The sequence below is a fragment of the Hemitrygon akajei genome, chromosome 6 (genome assembly GCF_048418815.1).
Source record: "Hemitrygon akajei chromosome 6, sHemAka1.3, whole genome shotgun sequence".
Lineage (NCBI taxonomy): Eukaryota > Metazoa > Chordata > Chondrichthyes > Myliobatiformes > Dasyatidae > Hemitrygon > Hemitrygon akajei.
The window spans coordinates 117,213,219-117,234,199 of NC_133129.1; the positions used below are offsets into that span (position 1 = coordinate 117,213,219).

General features: G+C 53.3%; 1 protein-coding gene across 2 annotated transcripts in view; it reads right to left on the reverse strand.

Moving 5' to 3' along the window:
- Positions 1-3,584: 3,584 nt before the first annotated feature.
- Positions 3,585-20,981, reverse strand: part of LOC140729407 (CD151 antigen-like) — a 44,896-nt gene continuing 27,499 nt past the window's right edge. For both annotated transcript variants that reach the window (XM_073049113.1, XM_073049115.1), the window contains exons 3-8: positions 20,215-20,406; positions 12,842-12,916; positions 11,463-11,567; positions 10,270-10,428; positions 8,018-8,104; positions 3,585-4,446 (exon numbers count right to left, since the gene is read on the reverse strand). In XM_073049113.1, coding sequence (XP_072905214.1) covers positions 4,384-4,446; positions 8,018-8,104; positions 10,270-10,428; positions 11,463-11,567; positions 12,842-12,916; positions 20,215-20,406 — 681 coding nt within the window. In that variant the 3' untranslated portion in view covers positions 3,585-4,383. The remainder of the gene's footprint in view (positions 4,447-8,017; positions 8,105-10,269; positions 10,429-11,462; positions 11,568-12,841; positions 12,917-20,214; positions 20,407-20,981) is intronic.

Here is a 20,981-nt window from a genome sequence, read left to right on the forward strand (position 1 = left end):
CACCATTGTTAGACTTTTAACTAAAACCAGGAATTCGACCATGTCTTCCTGTCACTTTTAGAATGATCTTTAAAGCTTCCGATGGTCTGGGACGGGAGTACATCACAGAGTCACTTTTGTCGAGCTCTCGGGTCTTGTTCCTTCAGTCTCTTAAGTTTAAACAATCTCCCTCAAAAGATAAATTGCAGGGCAGCTTTTCTGAACTATGCTCCTAAACTGTGGAATTGTATACCTAAAACTATAGGGGATACAGGCTCAGCTGACATGTTAAACGCCAGCTCAAAACCGATTTAAACCGTGTCCTGACGAAGGGTCTCGGCCCGAAACATCGATAGCGCTTCTCCCTACAGATGCTGCCTGGCCTGCTGTGTTCCACCAGCATTTTGTGTGTGTTGCTCAAAACAGATTTAACTTGTCTTTCAGTCTCATGTGCACTTTATGCCATTGTAAAGCCTCTTGAACTACACCGTCTGCACGAAAAGTGCTGGAGAAATCAGTTGTTACTGTTGGGAGAGGGGGAACGAGAATCAAAGCAGGGGAAGGAGAGGGGGAGGTAGAGGGTGGAGAAAGGGGGAGTGGAAAGTGGAGAAGGAACAGGAGGGGGAGGAGAGTGAACTCTGAAATAAGTGCAAAGTTTGGAAATCCTGGTAGGCTGGGTAGCATCCATGGAGAGAAGAAACAGGGAACTGTACAGAGTGATGCTCTTGTCTGTCTGTCATTCGGACAATGAACTCGTTATCAGTTGAAGTAACACTGAACTGAGCTTTGCCATCCACAAAACATTCCCAGGTGCTCTCCCTGCCCAAATCACAACTCCCCATTTTGTCTGCTGATTTCATGGGGCCTTTCTGGCAATGTGGAGAGAGCAACCGGAGGCATTTCACTGTTGTTGTCTGGTTGGCATGAGACGTTATCTCCCCGACTTGCGTTCACAGGTGGTGTCTCACAGGCCTCTTTGCACACGAGGATGGCAGCTCCAGGTGGAAGGCCTGTACTCTCCAACAGCTACCGAGACACCGGCACCCTGTGGTCCTTCCCCTCCATAATCCCGTTATCTGTGGAAGGCCTGTACTCTCCAACACCCACTGCTCAGCCACCGCGACACTGGCACCCTGTGGTCCATCCCCTCCATAATCCCGTTATCTGTGGAAGGCCTGTACTCTCCAACACCCACTGCTCAGCTACCGAGACACCGGCACCCTGTGGTCCATCCCTTCCATAATCCCGTTATCTGTGGAAGGCCTGTACTCTCCAACACCCACCGCGACACTGGCACCCTGTGGTCCATCCCCTCCATAATCCCGTTATCTGTGCAGATGTTTCATGCAGGGTTTGGAGAAGATTTGGTGTGGCCTCAACTGTGGGCAATTGCTAACCCTCGACAGAGAGTACAGCTCAGACACACAACAATGTGGAGGAAGCAGGCTGAGCCGCGGTAAATCCATGGTTTGAAAGAGGAGTCCAGCTCAGAAAAAGGCCCTTTAACCCACCATATCACTGACAACCGATGCACCCCTCTACACTGATCCCATTTATCCACGTTAGTTTGCCTTCAAGTGGTTGTCCAAATCCTTTAGGGATATTGTGAAAGCCTCCGTTGGCCCCTCAGGCAGAGCTTTCCTGAATACAACCATCCCGGATCCGGGTGGAAAACTCCCCTCGCATCACCCTAAACCGATGGAGGCACAAGGTGGTGGAACTGGTCCAACAAACCACCAGCTGGAGGAACTCAGCAGGCCAAACAGTGTCTGTGTGCGGGTGGCGGGGGGAGAGGAACAATCAAAGCCACCCTCTCCCCCACCCCCACACATACAGACACTGCCCGACCCTCTGTGTTCCTCCAGCTGGTTGTTACTTCGTCTTAAACCAATGCCTTGGACAAGATTGTTATCCACACCAGCTATCCCCTCAGAATTCTCCACTCCAACACTGTCCAATCTCTCAGAACAGAAAGAATCACAAAGTTACACAGCACAGAAACAGTCTTTCCTGTCCAATTCATCTATACCGACCAAGGGCTCTCCCTAAGCTGGGGCTATAGGCCCAGCGACCTTAAAAATTTCCTATCCAGGTACCTGTCTAAATGTCTTTTAATTGTACTCTGTTCACCACCCCCTCTGGCAGCTCACGTCACATACTCACCTCCCTGTACGAAAAGTTGCTCCATTAAATCTCTGTCCTTTTACCTTAAACCTATGCCCTCCAATTTGAGGCTCCCCTATCCTGGCAAAAGGACTGTGACCATTCACCTACGCTTACATGATTTTATACAAGGATCCCAGTTAGCCTCTCCAGCGCCAGGCAGCAATGACCAAAGAATTGATTGTGGACGTCAGGAAGGGGAAGTCAAGGGAGCACGCCAATCCTCAACGAGGGATCGGCAGTGGAAAGGGTGAGCAGTTCCGAGTTTCTGAAGACGCGTCCTAGGCCCAACATATCGATGCAGTTACAGAGAAGGTACGACAGTGAATACATTTCATTAGGAGTTTTGAGGTGATTTGGTATGTCAACAAAGGCTCTCGTAAATACAGATGTGTTGTGGATAGCATTCTAACTGGTTGCATCACCGCGAGGTACGGAGGGGCCACTGCGCAGGATCGGAAAAAGCTGCAGGAAGTTGACAACTCAGCCAGCTCCATCATGGGCACCAGCCTCCCCAGTGTCCAGGACATCTTGCGAAGGTGACACCTCAAAAGGCAGCATTCATCGTTCAGGACCCCCATCCCCGAACACCTATGCTCCATCCGGCAGAAAAAGCAGCATCTCCCGGCAGCCACCCACTCCAATTCCAACATGTCAGTCCATGGCCTCTCAGGCTGGAGCAGCAACAGTTTGTATTCAGTCTGGCTCGCCTCCAACCTGATGGCATGAACATCGGTTTCTCAAATGTCCGGTAATTTCACCCCCCCCCCCCCCCACACCATTCCCCATTCCCATTTCCCTCCCTCACCTTATCTCCTTCCCTGCCCACCACCTCCCTCTGGTGCTCCTCACCTTCCTTCCATGGTTTTCAACCCTCTCCTATCAGATTCCCCCTTCTCCAGTCTTTATCCCTTTCACCAATCAACTTCCCAGCTCTTTACTTCATCCCTCCCCCCTCCTGACTCCGTCTGTCACCTACCTGCCTCCCCTCACCCATCTCCTTACTCTGTCTTCCCCTCTTCCTTTCCTGAATTGCCAACTGTTGACCCTTTTCCACAGATGCTGTCTGGCCTGCTAAGATCCTCCAGCGTTTTGTGTGTGTCGCTCTGATTTCCAGCACCTGCCGATTTTCTCCTGTTTGCGATGCCCTCTGCTCATCAGGGAGGAGGAAGACACACACTCAATGATTCTTCCTGTCCGGTATCAGATTTCTGAACGGTCCACAAACCTGTGAGCATTTCCTCACCACTCTGACCTTCTTTCTGCACTAATTATCTATTTTATTTTTATTGTGATTTGGAGTTTTTATTACTGTGTGTTACAATGTATGAGTGCCGCGAAACAACACATCTCGGGCCACATGCCAGTGATGTTCAACCTGATTGGACTGTTGAACTCAGGCCGAGTCCTGTGTGCTGCAGCAAAAGGAGTGAGAGACAAGGCAGTGTTAGATCTGGTTTTATTCTCCTCAGTAAATATATATAAAAAAATACAAGGCGGGGGGCAGTGAGCTGTCCCTGTGGGCAACAGTGCTGTTACAGCTGGGTTACAGGCTCTCCACTGCCCATACTGTTCTCTGCTCCCACACTCCCAGCACAGGCAACTCGTGCTACAGCTAGGCTCTGTGTTAGTGACACACCGGTCTCTGCCAGCGTGGCCCCCACCCCCTATCCCCTCTGCCAGCCCACAGAGCAGCCTGGCACCCCTCTGCCCGCTGGCACGAGGGTTGCTACCCTGGCTGGGCTTCACCGGGAACGGCAAGCCTGAGCTGCCGCTTCTTCGCCCCCTCCCCACCCCCACTCGTCCAGGAGCTCCGAGACCACCCACCACCCACCACCCACCTGTGCTATCAACGGGAGTCAGTCCCGGGAGGGGCCGGGGATCGGCTGGTGGGGAGGGAGTGCCAGGCCCGTTCTGAGGGCATGGCCACTCCTCTTGGGTCAAGAGTTCATGGGTGAAGCGGTGTGACCCGAGGGAATCAGTAGCCTGGATCGCGGGGCCCGCTCTGGGAAGCTGTCCGGGAAGGCTGGGTTTGACCCCCAGGAGTTCAGAGCCCAGAAGAGGAGCCATCAGTTCATATCCTGGGTCCTGATCGTAACCGTGTCTTACGACTGCAGGGCAGAGGGCCGGCGCCAGGAAAGCAGAGGGAGAGTGTGGGGCCAGAAGTGGCAGGAGGAGAGCAAGGGGCTGGAGTGTGTTGGGTTTTAGGAAGGGAGGGACTTAGGAAGGTTTGCCTGGGCTTTAGTACGGAGTGTCTTCCTTGAGGCTGCGGTACAGACAGCAGGTGAAGATCATCCCGAAAATCTGCAGAGTGGACAGGAACAAGCAGTGAGAATGCACACTCCTGCCAATTCCCAATCCCTCCCCACACTCCCAATCCCTCTCTGCCAATTCCCAATCCCTCCCAACTAATTCCCAATCCCTCCCCGCCAATTCCCAATCCCTCCCCGCACTCCCAATCCCTCTCTGCCAATTCCCAATCCCTCCCAACTAATTCCCAATCCCTCCCCGCCAATTCCCAATCCCTCCCCGCCAATTCCCAATCTCTCCCCACACTCCCAATCCCTCTCTGCCAATTCCCAATCCCTCCCAACTAATTCCCAATCCCTCCCCGCCAATTCCCAATCCCTCCCCGCCAATTCCCAATCTCTCCCCGCCAATTCCCAATCCCTCCCCACACTCTCAATCCCTCTCTGCCAATTCCCAATCCCTCCCAACTAATTCCCAATCCCTCCCCGCCAATTCCCAATCCCTCCCCGCCAATTCCCAATCTCTCCCCGCCAATTCCCAATCCCTCCCCACACTCCCAATCCCCCCATCAAACCCCACCTCCACCCTTTCAGCTCCCACACATCGGGCACCATCTCCGCATGCTGCTCAGGTGCAAAGCTCTGAGTCCCAAATGACTCTCAACTCCCCATGGTTCTGCTGTGCCCACATCCCACAAACTCGTGAGACCGTGTCCGTTACACAGGGACAGACCTGTGAGACCGTGTCCGTCACACTCAGACAGACCCCTGAGATCGTGTCCGTCACACTCAGACAGACCCGTGAGACCGTGTCCGTCACAGAGACAGACCCGTAAGACCGTGTCCATCACAGAGACAGACCCCTGAGACCGTGTCCGTTACACTCAGACAGACCCGTGAGACCGCGTCCGTCACAGAGACAGACCCCTGAGACCGTGTCCGTCACACTCAGACAGACCCGGGAGACCGTGTCCGTTACACTCAGACAGACCCCTGAGACCGTGTCCGTCACAGAGACAGACCCGTGAGACCGTGTCCGTCACACTCAGACAGACCCGTGAGACCGTGTCCGTCACAGAGACAGACCCGTGAGACCGTGTCCGTTACACTCAGACAGACCCCTGAGACCGTGTCCGTCACAGAGACAGACCCGTGAGACCGTGTCCGTCACACTCAGACAGACCCCTGAGACCGTGTCCGTCACACCCAGACAGACCCGTGAGACCGTGTCCGTTACACTCAGACAGACCCGTGAGACCGTGTCCGTCACAGAGACAGACCCGTGAGACCGTGTCCGTCACACTCAGACAGACCCGTGAGACCGTGTCCGTCACAGAGACAGACTCGTGAGACCGTGTCCGTTACACTCAGACAGACCCGTGAGACCGTGTCCGTCACACCCAGACAGACCCGTGAGACCGTGTCCGTCACTCAGACAGACCCGTGAGACCGTGTCCGTCACAGAGACAGACCCGTGAGACCGTGTCCGTCACACTGAGACAGACCCGTGAGACCGTGTCCGTCACAGAGACAGACCCGTGAGACCGTGTCCGTCACACTCAGACAGACCCGTGAGACCGTGTCCGTCACAGAGACCGACCCGTGAGACCGTGTCCGTCACACCCAGACAGACCCGTGAGACCGTGTCCGTCACAGAGACAGACCCGTGAGACCGTGTCCGTCACACCCAGACAGACCCGTGAGACCGTGTCCGTCACAGAGACAGACTCGTGAGACCGTGTCCGTCACACTCAGACAGACCCGTGAGACCGTGTCCGTCACACCCAGACAGACCCGTGAGACCGTGTCCGTCACTCAGACAGACCCGTGAGACCGTGTCCGTCACAGAGACAGACCCGTGAGACCGTGTCCGTCACACTCAGACAGACCCGTGAGACCGTGTCCGTCACAGAGACAGACCCGTGAGACTGTGTCCGTCACACCCAGACAGACCCGTGAGACCGTGTCCGTCACACACAGACAGACCCGTGAGACCGTGTCCGTCACAGAGACCGACCCCTGAGACCGTGTCCGTCACAGAGACAGACCCGTGAGACCGTGTCCGTCACACTCAGACAGACCCGTGAGACCGTGTCCGTCACAGAGACAGACCCGTGAGACCGTGTCCGTCACACTCAGACAGACCCGGGAGACCGTGTCCGTCACAGAGACAGACCCGTGAGACCGTGTCCGTCACAGAGACCGACCCGTGAGACCGTGTCCGTCACACTCAGACAGACCCGTGAGACTGTGTCCGTCACAGACAGACCCCTGAGACCGTGTCCGTTACACTCAGACAGACCCGTGAGACCGTGTCCGTCACAGAGACAGACCCGTGAGACCGTGTCCGTCACACTCAGACAGACCCGTGAGACTGTGTCCGTCACAGAGACAGACCCGTGAGACCGTGTCCGTCACACTCAGACAGACCCGTGAGACCGTGTCCGTTACAGAGACAGACCCGTGAGACCGTGTCCGTTACACTCAGACAGACCCGTGAGACCGTGTCCGTCACAGAGACAGACCCGTGAGACCGTGTCCGTCACACTCAGACAGACCCGTGAGACCGTGTCCGTCACAGAGACAGACCCGTGAGACCGTGTCCGTCACACTCAGACAGACCCGTGAGACCGTGTCCGTCACAGAGACCGACCCCTGAGACCGTGTCCGTCACACTCAGACAGACCCGTGAGACCGTGTCCGTCACAGAGACAGACCCGTGAGACCGTGTCCATTACACTCAGACAGACCCGTGAGACCGTGTCCGTCACAGACAGACCCGTGAGACCGTGTCCGTCACACTCAGACAGACCCGTGAGACCGTGTCCGTCACAGAGACAGACCCGTGAGACCGTGTCCGTCACACTCAGACAGACCCGTGAGACCGTGTCCGTCACAGAGACAGACCCGTGAGACCGTGTCCGTCACACTCAGACAGACCCGTGAGACCGTGTCCGTTACAGAGACAGACCCGTGAGACCGTGTCCGTTACACTCAGACAGACCCGTGAGACCGTGTCCGTCACAGACAGACCCGTGAGACCGTGTCCGTCACACTCAGACAGACCCGTGAGACCGTGTCCGTCACACTCAGACAGACCCGTGAGACCGTGTCCGTTACAGAGACAGACCCGTGAGACCGTGTCCGTTACACTCAGACAGACCCGTGAGACCGTGTCCGTCACAGACAGACCCGTGAGACCGTGTACGTCACACTCAGACAGACCCGTGAGACCGTGTCCGTCACAGAGACAGACCCGTGAGACCGTGTCCGTCACACTCAGACAGACCCGTGAGACCGTGTCCGTCACAGAGACAGACCCGTGAGACCGTGTCCGTCACACTCAGACAGACCCGTGAGACCGTGTCCGTTACAGAGACAGACCCGTGAGACCGTGTCCGTTACACTCAGACAGACCCGTGAGACCGTGTCCGTCACAGAGACAGACCCGTGAGACCGTGTCCGTCACACTCAGTGCAGAACAAGCACAGACCCGTGCCATGCATGTCTGTAATCCTCAACTCCATAGTGTCAGACCCGTGCAGCACTGGTGCATCAGATGAGCCCCTGCAGGCACTCATGCATCACCTGCCCGCCCCCGTCACCAGCGCCAGCCGCGTCCCTACCTGGACACAGGCAATGCCGATTCCCACTGCCCCGATGATCTTCAGGTGAGCCATGATGAATCCCTCCAGCTTGGTGATACAGCCCCCCTGGAAGAGAACACAGCCCTGTGACAACATGTCCCAGTGAGGGTTCGGGGGGGAGCACTCTTATCAGAGCAGGGGCAAGGCTGTGTTGGGGAGAGCTGTCCTAGCCTCCCAAATCACAGGTCTCAAAGAAGCTCCCCTTCCAGGGACAGAAGAATGCTGGTCCACGAGCATGATGTGAGGCGGATTGTGAAAAACTGGTGGCAGAACAAGGGCAATGGGTTGTCAGCTCTGACCAGGGCCAGTGGAAGCCTATCTAAGAGATTCCAAGAGAAAATAAGGAATGATTCAGGGCCAGGTTGGGACATACACAGAGCGTTCATAGGCACGTATCTCCTCACCACAACGGGAGGCTTCTCCTGCAGTAACAGGGTAAAGTTGCAAGGGCAGGTTCGACAGAGAGAGTCCAACTGAAGCGAAGAGACTGTACAATCGACAGCTGTACAGCAGTCCACAGCCAACAGCTGGATGTCGGTAAACACCGAACAGCTGGGCACCAACCCATGGCGAGTGAGAGCTTCAACACTGCCTGCCTGCCTTCTGATTGCTGCAGGAGAGGAGTCTGTGAGTGGTCTATCACCGTGTGGCTTGCTGCGGTAGGCCGGAAGGAGTCTGTGAGTGGCCTATCACCGTGTGGCTTGCTGCGGTAGGCGGGAAGGAGTCTGTGAGTGGCCTATCACCGTGTGGCTTGCTGCGGTAGGCGGGAAGGAGTCTGTGAGTGGCCTATCACCGTGTGGCTTGCTGCGGTAGGCCGGAAGGAGTCTGTGAGTGGCCTATCACCATGTGGCTTGCTGCGGTAGGCGGGAAGGAGTCTGTGAGTGGCCTATCACCGTGTGGCTTGCTGCGGTAGGCCGGAGAGGAGTCTGTGAGTGGCCTATCACCGTGTGGCTTGCTGCGGTAGGCCGGAAGGAGTCTGTGAGTGGCCTATCACCGTGTGGCTTGCTGCGGTAGGCGGGAAGGAGTCTGTGAGTGGCCTATCACCGTGTGGCTTGCTGCGGTAGGCCGGAGAGGAGCCTGTGAGTGGCCTATCACCGTGTGGCTTGCTGCGGTAGGCCGGAGAGGAGCCTGTGAGTGGCCTATCACCATGTGGCTTGCTGCGGTAGGCCGGAGAGGAGCCTGTGAGTGGCCTATCACCGTGTGGCTTGCTGCGGTAGGCCGGAAGGAGTCTGTGAGTGGCCTATCACCGTGTGGCTTGCTGCGGTAGGCCGGAAGGAGTCTGTGAGTGGCCTATCACCATGTGGCTTGCTGCGGTAGGCCGGAAGGAGTCTGTGAGTGGCCTATCACCGTGTGGCTTGCTGCGGTAGGCCGGAAGGAGTCTGTGAGTGGCCTATCACCGTGTGGCTTGCTGCGGTAGGCCGGAAGGAGTCTGTGAGTGGCCTATCACCGTGTGGCTTGCTGCAGTAGGCCGGAAGGAGTCTGTGAGTGGCCTATCACCGTGTGGCTTGCTGCGGTAGGCGGGAAGGAGTCTGTGAGTGGCCTATCACCGTGTGGCTTGCTGCGGTAGGCCGGAAGGAGTCTGTGAGTGGCCTATCACCGTGTGGCTTGCTGCGGTAGGCCGGAGAGGAGTCTGTGAGTGGCCTATCACCGTGTGGCTTGCTGCGGTAGGCCGGAGAGGAGCCTGTGAGTGGCCTATCACCGTGTGGCTTGCTGCGGTAGGCCGGAAGGCCTCTCCGCCTCGTGTGGTGTCCCTCTCTTCTGATGAATGTCGGTGATGTTGTGGTTTTGTGTTAATGGATTGGACTATTGTGCTTTATGGACTGTGGAATTTCTTCAGACTTATGAGTTTTATATTCTGTGTTTCTTTAATCACCTGTTCTTTTTGTTTTGTTGTGTGAGGGGAGGGTGCTTGGGCTGTTCTGTTAGTTTTTTGTGTGAGGAGGGGTTGTTTTTTGGAGGAGTTTCAATGTTCCTGTTCCATTTTGTACGGGGGTGGGGTGGGTTTAGGTTTCCCTCCTAAGGTCTTTGTTTCGTGACTATCTGGAGAAGACGAATCTCAGAGTTGTGTGCGCACAGATGAAGCTTTGAACCAACAGCTGGACGCAATTGGGGGTTGATGCCAATCACCAGTGAAGACGCACTGTCGGTCGCCAGCAGCGTGTCCCGACGATGCTGAGCTCTGCCACGGACAGCGATGGGAGCCGTTGGATTCACGCTGCTGCAGTACTGACCTCCACCTTGTAGATATTGGACGGGTGGTCTCTCTTGCCACAGCCAGTGGTTCTCGTCTTGCAACAGCTGTCAGGAACGACACGACCCCCGGCGTTGGAAGATTTCACCCAAACGCTGTCATTCCAGTCCAGTGAGTTGTTGCTCCCACAGCAACGGAACTGAGGGGTAGAGGAGAGGGCAGTGAGAGGCAACGGCCTGTCTAATACCTCCTGGACCTAAACCACAGCCTTGGAATTGACACGTCACAACAGGAGGGGCTGCAACTCTCAGATACAGTGACAGGACAGATTTTATCAGGCTTACTTACAATAACCAGACCAGCAACCTGAACCACATATCTGGAGCTTCCCTCCTCCTCCCTCTCAAATCACAGCCCCTCTGCCCTCCAGCTCCTTCACTCCCACACCCACCCTCACTCTATTCCCTTCCACCCCAATCCCCTCGACTTCCAGCTGCTCTCTCCTCACCGGCCTCCCCCAACCCTTCCACAGACTGAGCAGACAAGGAGAAGCAGGTCTTTAAGGAAATATTTCATAACGTTCTACCAAGAAACAAATGGCAAAGTGATTAAGGTAAAAATAGTATCAGGCTGAAGGAGAAGTATACAGTTCTGCAAGAATTAGCGATGCCTCAGAAGAAATCAATAGAGAATTAAAAAAGAGAGGGTGTAAATAGGGAGAAGCAGCACAAGTCAGTATTCCTTCCTTAAGAGGATGAGTCTGGGGATTTAATATAAGGAAAGAAGGAAATGGAAAGATTTCCAACAAGTATTTTGTGTTTGCCCTCCTGATATAAGACTGCAAAATCATCCAAATAAAGTATAGACAATCCAGGAGCCAAAAGGGAGACATTTGAAACAATCAAGCAGGCAATAGTACTGGAAGCTGCCTGGAGGATGGTGGAAGTGAGACAGGGTGCCCCAGCTAAATGGAAAACTGGCAACCTCACATCCTAATTTGAGAAAGGAAGGAGACAGACAGTGGGAAACCACAGGCTGGTTAGTCTAACGTTAGCAAATAGGAAAATACTGGAATCCATGGTTAGGGAAGTTAGAAAACAGCAAAATTTCTAAATTTTGCTCCTATTCTCCTATTCTGCCGTGTTAAGACCCACCCTCACCCCACCCCGTGTGATGTTCAGTCCCACCCCTCACCCCACCCCACCCCATGTGATGTTCAGTCCCACCCCTCACCTCCTGCTGCAGTTTGTCGACGGCCTTGGTGATCTTCTCATTCCCTGCTACCCGGTACTTCTCAATCATCGTCACCCTCAGGTTTGTCTTCAGGTCATCACTCAGCTGTGTGGGGAAGTAGCAAGGGAGTGAGTGGGAGGTGGGCGAGGATGGGAGAGAAACAGCAATATTTGAAATTAATGCTGATCAGCAAGGCATGCCACAGTCTACTGAAACAGTAGAGTTTGTCACAAACCCAGCCTCCCCTCCATCGATCTGTCTACGTGTCCCATTGTCCCAGGAATGTAGCCATCAAGGACCCCTCCCACCCCAGAGATTCTCTCCTCTCCCCACACAAAAGATACAAAAGAACACAGACCACCAGGCTCGGGACAGCTTCTAACCCACTGTCATCAGATTCGTGAACAACCCTCTTGTACAGTAAGAAGGAATGCTGGCCTAACAATCTCACTTCGATCTTTATCATTTACCTGCACTGTACTTTTTCAATAGCTGTTACACTTTCTGTGCTGTTATTGTCTTACCATTACTCGCGTTCAATGCACTGCGTAATGATCTGATCTGCACACATGCTAAACAGGCTTCTCCCTGTACCTCAGTAAATGTGACAATAATAAACTAATACTTTGCACTTTATCCATCTTTCTGCATTGCAGTTCATAGTCTGTGCTCCCTGCGCCCCACTCTGTACCACCTCAGTGGAATGGTCTGTCTGTGACAATAAGCCTGCTCTATCAGTCCCCGCCACTAGGTGGCAGAGTGTACCGGCCCGCTCTGCCTGAGCCGGGCACTGGCTCGGAGATTCCACCTGTTGTCTGTGGTTGGGCAGTGTGCAGAAGGCAGTGGATGGGGGGGGAGAATAATGTTTTAATTTAAAATTATGTCATAAGCATGTATATAAAATTAGTTTTAAAACAAGAGAGTTAATGTTCCATGATAAAATCTGATCCAATGGACCGGTTCGGTGAACGTGACCGCGGTCAATGTGTGGAGCTGCAGGAGGCTGCTGTGTGCTGGTTGTCAGGTTCCTGCTTGAGCTTTGAGTTTTATTCCCTCTTTAGCTACCACACTGCCCTAGGAGAGTCTCGCTCAATGGGTTGGATACAAGCAAGTAAGGACATGTTGGGCACAGCACTGTGGGCCGAAGGGCCTGCATTGTGCTGTAGGGTTTCTATAAAGCAGCAGGTGCTCCTGTGAGGGCTGACATCGCGTCTCTACGCTGCTGCAGTGGGTAAGCACTATTCCTCTTGAAGCAGGGCAGAGGCATTGGGAGAGATGGAACCACTGTCACCAACTAGGTCTCTGCCCTTCTCCAGCTCCTCAGTCCTCAGGCCTTGAAGCACAGGGCCCCACGCTCCGGGAATGGGTACAGGGTTTACCTGCTGGTAATAGATGTACGCCAAGATGCCAGCCAGGATCTCCAGCAGGAAGATGAACAGCAGTAAAGCAAAATACTGGAAAGAGAGGAGAAACCGAGTTAGAGATACAGCCTCCGGTCAGAAAGACACACACCCGTGCTCCGGTGACGCACAGCTCCTACACCGTGTGGGGACAGCACACAGACTGAAACATCACACACAAATAACGCACCATACGGTACTCATCCCCGAGACCACACTGAGCACACACATCACACAGACCCGCTGAGGGAGACGTTGTACAAGCCCAACACTGGGAGTTTGCAGCACCCTTGCAACGGCACAGTGGACTGTATTGACCGTCAACACAAAGCTGGGCCGTCCGTCGATGGTTATGTTAGAAGTTATGGGGAAAATGCAGAGTCAGCCATGATCTAATTACACGGGGGGACAGGCTTGCCGTGCCGATGGCCGACACCAGCTCCTATTTCTTGAGCTCTTAAACGGATCCTCGATGAGGACAGGAATATTCTGATTCAGTTGGTGTTCGTTGCTGCTGCACACTATCGCCATGCCAATCCCGAAGCATCGCTCAATACAATGCCTATTTCCTTTTCTGACTATATTGATCGGTTAATCAGGGTGTGGGGAGCAGCAGGACAATGGGGTTGAGAGGGATGATAAAGCAGCCAATGGCAGACCAGGGTTTGATGGGCTGAATGGCCTATTTCTGTTCCTCTGCCTAATGATCTTACGGCATCAGTCATGGCGAGTGAAGCATCCTCTGGACACTGTGGGGGTTTGGGGAGAGATGGGGGCTGCAGAATCCCGGACGGGTGTCCTGCATGGACACTGCAGGGCGTTTCCTGCTTTAAATGGTCAGCGTGATGTAATTGCAGCTCGGGGCAGTCTAGAGCTGTTCTGTAAGGAGTTTGTACGTTCTCCCCGTGGGTTCCCGCCCACAGTCCAAAGACGTACCGGTGGGTTAACTGGTCATTTTAAATTGCCCTGTGATTAGGTTACGGTTAATCAGGGTTGTAGGGTTGCTGGGGTGGTGAAGTTCAAAGGACTGGTGGCCTACTCTGCTTTGTATTGCTAAATAAATAAACAAACACACAAATTAATCACCGGCCGGTTGTTGCTATGGTCACCATTCCTTCAGGTAGATATCTGCAGACAAGCCTGGCCAAAGCTGCAACTCAACCCCAGAGAGACCGAGCCCACCCTACAGTAATCACCTTCCCCCCAGCATTGTGTTTCCGACCTCTGAGTCACCGGACGGCACCGGGGGGAAATCCAGGGGGTCGAGCCTGTCTCCCGCAGAGCAAGCACTGGATGTGTCCGGCCAGTACAATTCCCAGGAATGGGAGAAGCTGCGGAGTAGCGGACGTCATGGTCAGACCCCTGCCCACCAGCAGCAGCATCTACACGAGACACTCCCTCCAGAAGCACACCTCCATCTTCAAAGCTCAGCACCATCTGGGCCAGGCTCCCATCGGACAGAGCCTGAAGCCCCACCACCAGGGTCGACAGCAGATACCCCCTTCAGCTGCTCAGCTCTTTAACCAGGCAGCACAACCCCAATCACCACCTCAGTACAGCAACACTTGGCACTCTGAAATTCGACCTCTTGTTTAACTGTGTCCCTGCTTGTATGATTTTAGATAATTTAACTGTCCCTGCCTGTAAGATTTTGGATAATTTACCTGTGCCCCTGCCTGTGAGATTTTGGATAATTCACCTGTGCCCCTGCCTGTGAGATTTTGGATAATTTACCTGTGTCCCTGCCTATGAGATTTTGAATAATTTAACTGTGTCCCTGCCTGTAAGATTTTGGATAATTTACCTGTGTCCCTGCCTGTGAGATTTTGGATAATTTACCTGTGCCCCTGCCTGTGAGATTTTGGATAATTTACCTGTGTCCCTGCCTATGAGATTTTGAATAATTTACCTGTGTCCCTGCCTGTAAGATTTTGGATAATTTACCTGTGTCCCTGCCTGTGAGATTTTGGATAATTTACCTGTGTCCCTGCCTGTGAGATTTTGGATAATTTACCTGTGCCCCTGCCTGTGAGATTTTGGATAACTTATGTTTCATTTGTGCTTTTCTTGTGAACTTTGTGTGTTGGATCTCTGTGCCCATGACACTGCAGCAAGTGATGTTTGTTCACGTGTGCGACAATCAACTCAACCAGGCTTCAGGCGTTCCCTTAGGCCGCAGAATCTTAAGCCAAGCCCAGGGCATGAATTTGAAACTGATCCCTGGTCTCTGAGAACAAACCCAGGCCTTTACCGTCAAACCCAAGGCGCCAGGCTTCAGGAACTGACTCAAGTCCTGAACAATGACGTGGTTTTCTGGCACAAACCCAGAGCTCAAGTTTCAGAAATAAATCAGACTACAGAACACAAAGATAGGCTGCCAGCCTCCTGTCGTGCCTGTTCACATTATCAAACCTCACTCTGGATCAGGTGTACAGTCCCACATGCCACACACCAGCCCACGCCCATGGTCTGAAAGGCCAGACAACAATGGCTGGGGCCATTTGAGACTGACCATGGTGGATGGGCACACGGCCAGCCCTCTCCATATCACAGCAGCGTTTCCATTTCCAAGGTAAACACACCCAGGCTGTGCAAACTTTCTCATCAGCTGGGAATGCAGCTGAGAAACTGATTCCAGAACATTCTGAATAAAACCAGGAGCACTGTACTACCCTTAGCCTGACAGGACTAATCCACAGACTGTGACCGTTCCCAAGCAGAGGGAGGTGGGGTCGGGGTGAATTAAATACATTCCCAGTGGTAGAAGATGACACTGAAGAATTTGACCGTCCCTGGCCAGGGGCCCACCGTTGTCAAGGGTGTTGCCGGGGGTTTGATGTCTGGGCTTCCAGGCAACGACAGGTCCTGCAGTGGCCAGGAAGCTCACCACCCAAATTTCAGGGCACACGGTGCTGGGGTTGCTTCGCCTGAGGTTGGCGGGGTGTTAGGGCCTGGGATTCAGAGCGCGCGGATGCCATGGCTGTTGGGCCCTGAGGATGCCAGAAGTGTTGGGGCCAGTGGGAGCTGCCGTGGCTGCGGGTGCCAGGGTCGTGGATTCCAGGGGCTTGCAGGTTCTAGGGTTTGAGCCCTGTGGATGCTGGAGGCGTCAGGGCTCGTGTCTGCTGTGCTGTAGTTGCCAAAGGCCCTCCGGTTGTCAGGACTGCTATGTGTCATGATTACCGAGTTTACAAAATCTGTCCTCACTGAGGCAGGTCCCGGCCTGTCCTACATTCCAACATCCTCCCTGCTGATTCGCGCTGTTCTCACTGACGGAACTGTGCACAATGAGGAGCAAGCACCTTGCACAACAGTCTGGCTGACAACAAACCAACCGTCTGGGTTGGAGGCTGAAGCTAGTCTCACATCCCTGACATAACCTCTGCTCCAGTCATTCCTGTCCTCACCCCTGGGTCAGAGCCAGGAGACAAAATGCAAAGCTATCCTGACCCTGAGGCCCAGCCCAAATTACCCTCATCTACAGCTTCACATCAAACTTGTCAGCATGCTTGTCCAGTTCCTCCTGCCCCATATTCACTCCGCTTCCCTTTAAATGGCCAGGACCCGCTGAGGGTTCTCCCGGTGTATTCAGAGTTCTCCAGCACCAACAGGGTTGTAGATGTAAAGCATGGAAACAGGCCTTTGGTCCGTCTAGTCCATGCCAACCATTTACACCAATCCAGTTGACCCTCATCAGCCCCTTGCAGACCCTACCCATTCACCTGCACCACGGCTCACTTACGTACTCAATGAGTACATCTTTGGGATGTGAGAGGAAACCAGAGTACGCAGGTCGTAACAGGAACGTGCAAACTCCACCCCACGTAGCGCCTGAAGTCAGGATCGAACCCGGGCCTCTGGTGCAGTGCTGGCCCCTAGGGACAGCATTAACCCAGAAGAGGGAACGTTCTCTCCCCAACAACACCAACTCTCTCTGCAGACACTTTCTCACTTGATGAACCTTTGCAACAGGTTTGGCTTTCTTATTTTAGCTTTTCCAAAAATCCTAACCTGTCACGCCGTTCATTCTCGGCCCATCTGCCTCACCCCGTGTTGTTATCTTCTCCCTAGCAGAACGTCAGTATCACTGAATTGCCCGTTAACCGAGGAGACAGGTAAGCATTAATCTTTTTAGTGTGCCTGCAGTTCTACAGACCAGACTGGATTTACCTCCCAAGGGACCAGGTGGGCTTTTAAACAATTCTGCAGCTTCAAGTTCACTTTTATCAGGCAAAGATTTCCCTTTTAGTTCCAAGTTTATTTCATTACTTGGATCCAAATTCCCCAGCTGCTGAGGTGGGATTCGAACTCAGACTGCCAGCCTATTAACCCGACCGCTACGCTCCTGTAACCTCAGGACATCGTGCCCGCAGGTTCTGCCTTAATCCCTCACTCAGCACGCCCGAGCCAAATGTGCCAACAATCAGGAGCTACAGCCTGGGCAGGCCAGTTTGCTTGTATCCCAGAACAAACATCGCCAAGAGCTGTGCCTTTGGGTCGCGGTCACTATTGCTGAGAGACACCCGTCCAAGGTGGGGCCAGCTTCCTGTCCGAGTCTGTTTCACCCACTTTCTGAGCACGAGACAGATCACCATTGGAGTGCAGGGAAGCACGGAGGGCCAGTGCGTGTGAGAACACGGGAAATCCGGGTCCTTTCAACCCCCATTCAGTAAGATCTTGTAGCTCACACCACACCCATTTCAGCCAAACTCTGCAGGATACGTTCTACTCCACGTACCCCCCGGATGGTGCACTCATGGGGTTCTGACAGCACCTCCCTGGGGCACACTGCCAAGGCTGAGTAAACAGGAAATGCTCTCACAATGAACAGCAGTGGGAGAAATGGGCAAGAGGGATGTGACCAACGGAACCCTCCCCCCCAGCCCCCAGATCGGTTCTTTTAATGTTTGTCGACCTGCTGGAGGGACATGAGATGCAAGGGTTGCCAGTGAAGACTGTACTGTACAGAAATGTCGCAGCTCTACAATGGGAAATGGAAAGGTTGAGTAATTTGACAAAACCCTGGCAAAGGAAGTTTAATGTCAGGAAGTGCATAACATCACACTTCCGTACCAGGAATCACAAGGCGGGTTCTTTTGATAGGCAGAGACGCAAGCAAGTGAAGGTCAGAGAGATCGAGGTGTTTAATGCCCGAACCACAGAAAGTGAGCAGGCAGGTCCAACAACTGATCAACATGACAAAGGATATATTGGCCTTTATTGCAAAGGGATTGGGATTTAAGAATGAGGTTTTGTTGTACAGGGTACTGGTGAGGTCACACTTAGAATATTAAACTGAATTTGGATACTCTTATCTATATAAACATTACAGTAACACTGGAAGCAGAACAGAGATGCTTCTCCAGATTCCCGGGATAAGAGGGTGTTCCTATCCAGAGAACCTAAACTTTGTTTGTCTCGCCTGGAGTTCAGAAGAATGAAGGGTGAATTTATTCATAAGATCCTAAGGGGACTTGACAAGGTAGAATGTGGAATGTTTCTATTGTGGGAGAGACATGAAGAAGGGGACATACAATAAGGTATTTAGCGCCGAGCTGCGTAGAGATCTCAGTGGGTAGTGAAACTCCGGAATTCCCAGCCTCAGGGCGGTGGGGGCCAGTTCATCAGGATATAGTCAAGCTTGGAGATACAAGTTTTGGAAGATCTAGGAATTGACAGGTATGGAAAACTGGCCCAGAGGAGTTAGCAGCAACATAGATCAGAAACGATCATTCTGAACGATGGGCAGGCCTGAGAACCTTGCTCCTGCACCTGTTCGGTTTTCTTCTTATTTTATACAAAAACTGTTTGCTCTTCTTGATAGGCCAACGTTCTAACGCCAGGAATTCACCAGGTAAATCTCAGTTCAACTGGCTCTGATATTACCTTTTCATATGTTCTCATAATACATATTAATAATTGCCCACTGAGCCTATGCCAGCCCTCATTTTGCCACACATCTACACACTAATGGGTCATTTAACCCTTTGTAGGTGGGCAGAAACCAGAGGTGCTGACGTGGTCACAGGGAGAAATGGCATACCCTCAGCGCGCCACTGAATCTGTGAGGCAGCAGCCCTTACAGTGTGCTGTCCTAAACTCTGATGCAGAGATTTGAAATGCTTATGTGGGGGAAATGAACAAACACATCGCTCAACACGTGGGCATGTTGCAGACTCGGGCTATGGATTCATCGGGGTGCAGGGGCACAGCTCAATGGCCAGACGACGAGAGGCTCAGGACGCAGTGTTGCTGTGTTGAAGGTTTCCCGACTTCCTAACATGGAGACAGCTGCAATGAGATTAGGCTATGAATAGAAGCACGCTGCTGCTTTTAGACAGAAGGGCCTTGGCAGTACACACGCTGTTTGATCTTCCCAGAGGAACTGAGACTCCGTCGTCCATGGGGAGACATCCCAGCCTCTGAGCATTCTCAGCACACACAACGGCTCCCAGGCACTGGGAAATGGACACACAAACCACAACCGCAGCGAGTGACAGTGAGAACGGGTACAGACATCTGGGCTGGATCATCGACAACACCACAGTCCACCGCGACATTTCCGTGGCCTGGTAAACCCCGGGAATAGAGAGGGGAGGAGAGACCCAGGGGCTAGGAGAGGGTGGGGAGAGTCCCATTGAGCTGTAAACTAGAACTTAGCAACTTGGAAAAGAACTGAGGAAACCAACACACTCTCCAAGTAACTCGTGTATAGCGGAGACACAAAGTGCAGACGCTGGAAACTGGATCAACAAGCAATCTGCGGGGGGGAGTCAGCAGGTCGAGCAGCATCTGTGGAAGGAATGAAATTATTGATGTTCTGGGTCAAAACCCTGCATCTGCTCCACCGCAGAGTTACTCCAGCAGATTGCATGCTCCAGATTCCAGCATCTGCAATGTCTTGTGTCAACCCTAGAGACAGGATTCTCAACCGGTTTGAGGTCTAACCCAGACCTGCTCTAGAAATGGTGACTGCTGAGCACATGCTTACTCACATACACACACAGTACCAGCTCTAGTACCCATCAGTTTAACCCCCGGTAACTCTCCACTCGCTGACACGTACGTGCTTCCTGCAGTGAGTTGCAGCCTTTCGTTGAAGTGTCTCTTTCAGGGGAGTACGGGATACCAAGAGACAGTGTTCGATACCAATGTACAGTGTCAAAGATTCCCTTGGTGGACCAGCAACGCACAATGTGAATTCACCACTGAAAACCGATCCCTAGTTTCACACTTCGGAATCCTCGCATCAGAACACCGCGCAAGGCTCAAGAAGTCCCAGACTTTCCACTTCCATTCGGGAGGAACTGGGAGCACAACCAGGCTAAAGGGCAAGAGAAGACCGAGCTCTTTACCCACTGAAGTAGGTTCTTCCTCTCCTTGAAGGTGGCGCAGCACCCGAGGATCCCAGTCAGCATGACAACTGCGCCGGCCACCACCAGGATGTAGGCGGTGGCTGCATAGATGCTGGAGGATAATAGGCTGATGTAGTCGCTCTTCTCCGCCAGGGTCCAAATGCCAACAGCCATCACCACACCCCCGGCCAGCTGCAGAGAGAGACAGAGGAATCATTCCCAACACCACCAGGGCCACCTGCCACTCTGCACCCCCTCCTTCACCACCCCAGCAGTGCAAGAACTGACGAACCCCCCCCCCCCCCCCAGAGAACAAACTCCTTGCGAAAGACCAAGGCCAGCAACAGGACCACCCTGACCGGACCAGCTCACCCCAACAGCACGATTTGCCCTTCTGTGTGGCCCGCTTAGCCCAGCAGGCAGGACCAGTGTCACCAGCAGGGTTTCAGCACAGGAGGAGCTTCCCGCCAAGACAAGACCATATGTCAAGGAGCTGGATTATTCTGCGGGTGTCCTAGACTCCCCCACTAAGGGAAACATCCTCCCCACATCCACTCTATCTGTGTCCTCTGCTCCTAGACTCCCCCACTATAGGAAACATCCTCTCCACGTCCACTCTATCTGTGCCCTCTGCTCCTAGACTCCCCCACTAAGGGAAACATCCTCCCCACATCCACTCTATCTGTGCCCTCTGCTCCTAGACTCCCCCACTATAGGAAACATCCTCTCCAAGTCCACTCTATCTGTGTCCTCTGGTCCTAGACTCC